At 37.7% G+C, this 8,333-nt stretch overlaps 1 protein-coding gene across 1 annotated transcript; it reads left to right on the forward strand.

The window, feature by feature from the left end:
• Positions 1-596: 596 nt before the first annotated feature.
• Positions 597-6,323, forward strand: LOC137870234 (ras-related protein Rab-8A). The gene is made up of 8 exons (XM_068707278.1): positions 597-768; positions 1,302-1,362; positions 2,331-2,391; positions 2,860-2,937; positions 3,086-3,175; positions 3,327-3,392; positions 3,694-3,744; positions 3,847-6,323. Exons 1-8 carry the CDS (start codon positions 645-647, stop codon positions 3,934-3,936), a joined length of 621 nt encoding a protein of 206 aa, XP_068563379.1. The 5' UTR covers positions 597-644; the 3' UTR covers positions 3,937-6,323.
• The last annotated feature ends 2,010 nt before the right edge of the window (positions 6,324-8,333 follow it).

Genomic DNA, 8,333 nt, shown 5'->3' on the forward strand with positions numbered 1-8,333 from the left:
GGGGTCTTCTTCTTTATGGGAGGGACAACAGATTGTACTGGATGGACTGGTCCACGTTGAGTACGTAATAATGCTACATTAATAATTACTTTTGCAAACAGTACAAAAGGTACTAAATATCAAATTAAAAGCCTAAAGACACTTTAAAGAATCAAAAACAATGAATTGATAGTAGCTAATTGTTCCTACTAGTTTAGTAGATCTGTTGTTTTTTTAAATTAAATTATGCATTCACTGTAGACATTGAAAAACCCAAATAAACTTTTCCTAAACAGATATAATGACTTACAGGATCTTTTTTATTTATTTATTATTATTAAGAAAGTGACAGAAAAGAGCTTACATAGAATATTTAGTATCTGAGTAATATATTTAGTGGTACACAACATAACTAAATATTGGTTATTTTTTAGAGAACATCCATCTCTCATCGACTTACTTTGTCAAACGGCTAATTAACACATCTTTTAATCCGGGTGACCATAGACATGAAAACGAACACACCCAATGGGAAAAGCAACTTCCGGAGCCACGACGACAGAGAAGAGTGACAGTTGATTTGACCAAAAGAAAAGCTCTCGCGCAGTGACGTCTCTGTCTCTAACAACGGGCGGGATATCCGCAGTAGTAAGCTAACTAATAACATGGCGAAGACTTACGATTACTTGTTTAAACTACTTTTAATCGGCGATTCAGGCGTCGGAAAGACCTGCGTGCTATTCAGATTTTCAGAAGATGCCTTCAACTCAACGTTCATCTCCACTATAGGTGGGTAAAAAGTCATGTTATTAGTATTATTTTAGCCGAAAAGTGGTGGGAGCAGCCCATCCCGTCATGCTAATGTGGTGCTAACTTTTCTGGCTAGCATACATCTTGTAGTGTTAGCTAGTCAGGAAGCAGCCCAGCCGGCTTGTTAGAAGGGTTTTTCCAGAACTGACAATTCTATTTTAACCAGTTTCTATAGTTGGAAAGCACCCGTATGTATGAGCTGCGAGGGTGGGTACTCCACCAAAAGCTTTAAAAGTATTTATTCTGTGTATATTAACCAAGGCCAGCTGAACTAACAAGCTACAAAGCTGTCAGTGAGCTAACGTTAGTTAGCAGTGCCATTTCTTCTATGAGTTCCTGCCTGTACTTCGCACTCTCGTAGCCAACGTGACAGAACATATTAATGAACTCTTTTAACCACTCTGTGCTTCGAAAGTGAAACATGTATGTTACTGTCAGTGTGGCGCCTTTGTCAGTTTGACAGATGAAAGATGTGCTTGAATTGAATTGTGTGACTTTTGTTTTTCCCTCAGGTATTGATTTCAAGATCAGAACAATAGAATTAGATGGAAAGAAGATCAAGCTACAGATATGGTAAGATGGTCACGGTACATAAAATGCTTTCAGGTCACAGCTTCACAATATGTGGCAGAAGAAATATTCATGATGGATGATCTTTACACTCAGTTGCCTGTTCAAGGTGCATCTAACTAAAATTCCCTCTAATCTAATAGGGTCTATTACACACTGGTTGTATTAGGCTGTTAGTTTTAGCTTTGTGTGTCTATCAAACTGACAAATTAGTTCTTTTATGGGAGCACAATGTAAAGTAGCATGTTTTTTTACAATACATTTTGTGATACCACCAAAATCAAGTTAAATGACAATGGGGCCCTGTAAAAAGTCTAGTAAATAAACCCTTTTATGGTAAATAAATCTAACCTTTGATGATATCTGATTTTATTATCTCTAATATTAAAATCTATATCACGCTGTTATTAAATAAGACACGACTCAGGTTTCCTGTCTTTTAGACTTTGTACCCCTTTTGTATCCTCTCTTGACAATGCTATCAACTTCATGAATTTCCTTGTTTTTGATATAGAATAAATATCAGCTCTCAGTAAAAGTTTAGATAGCTGGTTACACCAGTACTGATGAACAATATTTGTACCAATATATCCTCATCTAATACTTGTACATCAAAAGAATATCTTGGCAAATTTGCTTAGTCTCACCAAAGCTTAGATGAGATAATCAACATCTCTCTTTTTGTGCTTTCAATACTGAGGTATTGTGATATGTTCACTCTGGAACCAGATGGAAAGATTACTCTAAAGCTAACGTATCTACACTATGTGTGCCTTTAAAACTTGTTTGAGAAAATAGGTTTCAAGAGCAATTAGCATTGTAGCGACGTCAATACCATGGAAATACAATATTATATGTTATTCCATATCAATGGTAATGGCCAACAACAGATGTGCTCTGTGGCTGTATGAGGCATCTCTCAAGTCTTGTCCTTGGTGTCCTCAAAGTTGCTGGGTTTTTTTTTTGTGTAGGGATACAGCAGGACAAGAGAGGTTCAGGACCATCACGACAGCCTACTACAGAGGAGCCATGGTAGGTTGCATTGTAATCTGAACAACTCAAACTCTAGTAGAGATTCTCTCTTGGACCTAAATGGGTGAAGTGGTGGTTATCTCAGGTGTGTGCACCGCAGCATAAACACAGCATAAACCTTTACCGGAACCACACCCACCATTGTTGTTATTGCTAATTTTGTACACGCCTGGGAAACTAGAGACGCGCTCAATGAATTGTAATGGTATTTTTGTGTTCTTTAATTCAAGTTAAACTGGATGCCTGTGTTTGCATGTTCTACTTCAGGAACGTAATTGATCCCTGCTTTCTTTGGTATTCAAACGCCATGCTTTTACTTAAGGCTGCAAAATCATGTGATCCATCACTAATAAGGGTCGACATGAACAAGTCTTTCCAAGTCTGTCTTCATGGACAAATGATAATTGGTACGGAAGGGTTTCCATTGTTGTCTAGCTGCTCATTGATTTTATGTCTTTTCCTCTACAGGGCATCATGTTAGTGTATGACATCACCAATGAAAAGTCCTTTGACAACATCAAGAACTGGATACGGAATATAGAAGAGGTAAATATTTTACATTTGTGGATGTGGCTAGATGTGATTTTATTTCGGCACTGATTTTTAGAAAAAGCTAAAGAGTATGTATTAATCTAATGCAATCTATGACTTATCAATTATCTGTCTGTTCTCCATGTCAAATTATCTTCCACAGCATGCATCAGCAGATGTGGAGAGGATGGTCCTTGGGAACAAATGTGACGTCAATGACAAGCGACAGGTGTCCAAAGACAAAGGAGAGAAGGTGGGACCATAAAGTTGACAAATGAATGCACTTGAGAGCTTGATTTGAAAAAGTACACTTTAACTTCTCTCTCTTGGGGAACATATTTATTGTCCTGGCTCGTTGTGCCTGAGTACTGACACAGATTCTGTTTCGTTACTCCTGCTGTCAGCTGGCGCTGGAGTACGGCATCAAGTTCATGGAGACCAGTGCAAAGGCGAACATCAACGTCGAGAACGTGAGTTCACACTTTTTCTGCGATTGTTGTCTATGTACTTCGACTTTAGAACTTAGACTGTAATCACATAATCTGGTCACTACAAACCCTCAGATTGTGTGCATATCATGTGCATTGTTTGCGTCTTATATACAATTATTGATGACTAAGAATCAAGTTTCTTCTGGTTTTGATGCTGTAATTTAAACTCACAATCTTTATTGTCCAAAGCCATTGGTCCTACCCAGAGTGCTATCATTAATGTGGTTTAATTTAATATACAATTACTTATTTAATTTGTTAAACCTGTTTTTGTCTGCAGGCCTTCTTAACCCTTGCCAGAGACATTAAAGCAAAAATGGACAAGAAGCTGGTAAGAATGTAATAGAGTGGAAACTTAATTGTTGTTTTGTCTCGTATACTATTTTTGCAGTTGTCATATTTGGTTGTGCTTTCTTATCTGTGCGTATTTCAGGAGGGCAACAACCCGCAGGGCAGCAATCAAGGAGTAAAGATTACAGAACAACCCAAGAAGAGCAGTTTCTTCCGCTGCAGGCTCCTGTGAGGAGACTTAAGTGTCGGCATCCACCTTCGCCTTAACTGTGTCCCCCGCTGGACAGAACTGGACAGAGCACACTCTGATCTCTCTTTTTATTTTTCTTCACTTGTCTTCCTCCTTTTCTTTCTCTCTACTCTGAAACAAACAAACGCTTATGGCTCTCTTGGTTCCCTCGACAACTGTGAATCTAACTGCTGTGTCTTCTGTAAGATGCTGAATCTGATCCTTAGATTAACAGTTCCAGCCTGATTCCTTGAGATTGTGTTGACTTTTAAAGACACGAGAAACGATCAAACCGTTACTATTCGCAATAATGTCTGATTCCTAGATGGATTCTTTCACCTGTTGTCAGTGTCTCTTGGTGAAGTCTTAGTTATTCGATTCTTATCTCTCAAAGTAGCCCAAATTATACTTTCAAAAAAAGGCTTACTTCTCCAATAGGCTTCCTAATATTGAATATACTCCATCTGTCGACTAATGCAATGTATGTATCCAAGGTGATGAGAGTACAATTCAACCGATTATGCCACATTTGTGTACTGACTTGGTGGCCTAAACATTTTATATATCCACATTAGGTAAACGCAACATGTAAATATGTATCATTGAGTAGAATTCACGATGTGAAACAGCAGTGCCGATGCATTTTTCTCATATCAACATTGGGGTTTACATGTCCTCTGTCCACCTTTTCTACTTGTCTCTCTGTTGATTTCTTAGGCTGAAACATTCCTCTTGTGAACACTTTAATGTGCAATGTGATGTGTGTGTGTGTGTGTGTGTGTGTGTGTGTGTGTGTGTGTGTGTGTGTGTGTGTGTGTGTGTGTGTGTGTGTGTGTGTGTGTGTGTGTGTGTGTGTGTGTGGCCCAGATTTAGCCTATTTTAAGTATTCACATGGTTGCAGTAAGGAGGGCTCTTGACCCAAGTATGCTTGTTTTAAAGGGCACACGGATTCCTTTTGTAGTTGCTTGCCTCATCATTTTAGGTATTGCAATTTCTTTGGATAAGATAAGATGTGATTGGAAGGTGGGCGTTTATTTGATGCACTTCAACTGGTGGACTAGCAATACCTAACTCTGACACCTGGAGGCAATACAGTTACACAGCAGTGGCACAGAAGGAATCACAGCAATGATGTAATCATTGTTTTATGCATTCAAACTGCTTCCTGTCATCAGTTTCAACGGGGGAAGCGCATACACAACTGTTTCCTGGGCCTTGTATAGGGGCTGTGATGTAGCAGTATTTATGGGGTGATACAAAACATAGCACCAAAATGACAAAGTGCCCTTTTATGTTCTTATTGATTATTATGCACTTTTCCTGTTTTCTGTAAAGAAAAAGTTCTTAACATTTGTTGACTGTTTGTTGCAGTCTCAAGCAAAGAATATTCATGCACAAGTTTTCCACGTACCCTATCTGGGTTTCCTAAAAATATTTGAGCACTGAAACTTGTCTTTTGAGTTGGTATAATGAAACTATACAGAAGGCCTTTGATTTGGAGACGTTTCTCCCATTACAACATTCCTATCAATTGATATTTCCCTTTTTCCAGCTTCTTATGCATTTGCGTCCCCATTGATGCTTTTGGGAACCCCCGATTCACCCACCCCTCACCCACCTAGTCTCTCTCCTCTTCTTCCCCTTCTCCTCTAGCCAGACAGCCCATGTCTCGTTTTGGTCCAGTATCATGGCCGTCTGAACTATGCATTCTGCATAGAAGACCTCAAAAAGCTTTGCACATTTGACTTGACAAGCTTTATATGAGATTAGAAATGTGCAAAGGATTCTTGCTGTTTTAATTTCTGCTGTCACTCTAAATTCTATTGTATTTGCTGGGTTGAGCTGTTTAGGCGCAAAAAATAGGAAATTTATTGAAAGCTGAAATTCGCCTCTGATGTTTTACAGTGAGTGCAAATCATTTCTAGCGGTGCTGATGAGTCATTGAATTTAATATTTAACTGTGTAATTGTTAACCTGTGGATGTAAATCATTGCCGTTAACATGGTTTGACTTTTGGGACTATTTCGGTTTAACTGGCTCTCACAGGTTAAGTCAATTCATGCCTTAATGAAAAATGCATTTTTTTTTTTTTTTTTTAGACTTGAGTTTGGCTTATATTTCATCTCAATGTCATTTGATTGGAGTGATTTGTAATTCTCGCCAACTAAAAATTTGCCAGGTCTATGTTCGTCAGCATTCCCTAACCAAATTTGGATTTCATTGCTGATTATTGATGGATTTCATGGGGAATAAATTAAATAATTCAGCAATTGTAAATAAGATCTACAATGGTTGTACTGAAGGTTCATAAATCTGTTTGATCTACACATTTTGTAGATGTGTTTTGATGATTTATTAAGAGATTCTTAAATAAATGTTTTTCAACTTATTATATTTGCACCTCTTTATTTTGGGAAATTCATGTAGATGTTTAAATATGTAAAACAATGTGAAGGTTACGTTGCGTCTTTTGTTTGTTTGATATTTGAATTTGACTTGTAATCAACTGGAGATACTTTCCCTCCAAAATGCACTTTATAAGCACATAAAAACAAAGAAAATTAGAAAAACATGTTCCTTAACCAACCATGGACGACCAAGCATGACTTTGTGGGAAATAAGCAATTGATTACATAAAATGTTAGAAAAGTCACTTGTGAAGTTGATTTAAATGAAAATAATGTGATTTAAATGTTCAGATAAAATGAGCACTAAAAATGTGAGAAATTCATCCACATTATTTAATCTTTTCAATAAATTTGACCTTTTTAAGGATTCATTTTTCCTTCAAGTGGATTAACTCATTGGTATGTTCTGATTTATATTGACATCAACTTGCAAATCATTTTCATTTCAAGTTGTGCTGTGTCATCCCCTGCAATATAAAATATAGAAGTCATTAGAAACCTGTCTAATATAAGAACACTGAGTGTTCGCAATCAAACCTAGGGCTGCAGCTATCGATTGTTTTAGTATTTGAGTATTCTGTTCATCGCTTCACCTTCATTTTGTTCGATTTGTCCCAAAAGTAGTGCAGAGAGGATGATGTGTTGCCAGGTCTGCTAACTGTTCCAATCACCTGACAAGACCCAACCAGCCAGCTACAACATGCTCATTCTCCACGACCTCCTGCAGTTACCTGTAGCTTTCTTCTATGGCAGTAGGCTACTGCCATAAAAACAAAAAATATCTTATGGTCTAACAGTAAGAGTATTTCTACTGTCTTAAGTGCTGTTGTTTTTTTCTGTTTTCAACATGATAAAAAAAATGTCCTCATGGATTGAGAAGATGGAATATGAGCAAACACTGTTAATTGACTCACATAACTGTATTTGCATCTCCTCAGGAGCGTTGTACCTTTGTGGGGCCCCTCTAAATAAACTGCACTGGAGCTCACCATTTCCGCATTGCACACCGCCGCGCAGCAGTATCAAGGCAGTAAGACTTTGACCTTCATGAAGTTCTTTTTCATTTAGACCATCAACATGTGGGAGGGTACTTCCCAAACTGGTTCTTTTACCTGACTTATAACAGCTCTCCAGCATTACCAGGAATCTTCATTGAATTGGTTTACCAAACAGTAAATAAATCACCAACAACAATAACGCCACTGACTATGAACTTTAATGTGAACATACAGTAGTTCCTGTGTGTAGCGTCCTCTCTGACTAGAACAGCAGATGGAAGTCAGAGAAGCATTTGCACATGCACACATTTGTTCAGCATTAGCATATTATTATCTCATCAGCCGAGCAGTAGCTTTCTTATTTCCTTTAAAAACCCACACATTAGGTTACTAAATGTGAACTAGCTATGCAGAAAAAGGTAGCCTCAGCGAAACACAATCACAAAATCTCCCTAAAAAAATGTTGGAAAGTAAACTTCACTAAGATTTGTTGCATTAAACTGCACAGGTGTCCATGGTGTTGTGTGCACTCCTATATCTTTCTAAAAATTAAAACAAGTGTATTTGCAGCCCAGAAGTTGAGATAACCTCAACTATTTCTCTTTATATATACTTTCCACATTATAATACACACCTGGCGCTGGAATCAGCTGGACATATGGTAAACAGAGATACAGTTTACCGATCTGATTGGATTCTAACCTGTGGTTTACCACCCACCACGGTGCTCTGATACTCTGAACTGATACTTGAGCAAATGTAACGTTATGCAACTGCTGTAGAGGGCAGGACTGAAACCTCTCATTTCACATTCCCTTTAACCTCATTTCATGTCATACACCTGTGACTTTATGATATACTTATCTATGTAGGCTACATTCCTATAATACAAATACACTGTCATACTTAAAGATACGTGTTTATCTTCTGTCTGACCATATAAAGGACTGTTTAATAATTTGTTATGATAACGTCGCTTTCTAATTTTAGCTAC

This window comes from Cebidichthys violaceus, unplaced genomic scaffold (genome assembly GCF_023349555.1).
Source record: "Cebidichthys violaceus isolate CVI_PGR_0920_01 unplaced genomic scaffold, fCebVio1.0.p SCAF_13, whole genome shotgun sequence".
NCBI classification, from domain to species: domain Eukaryota; kingdom Metazoa; phylum Chordata; class Actinopteri; order Perciformes; family Stichaeidae; genus Cebidichthys; species Cebidichthys violaceus.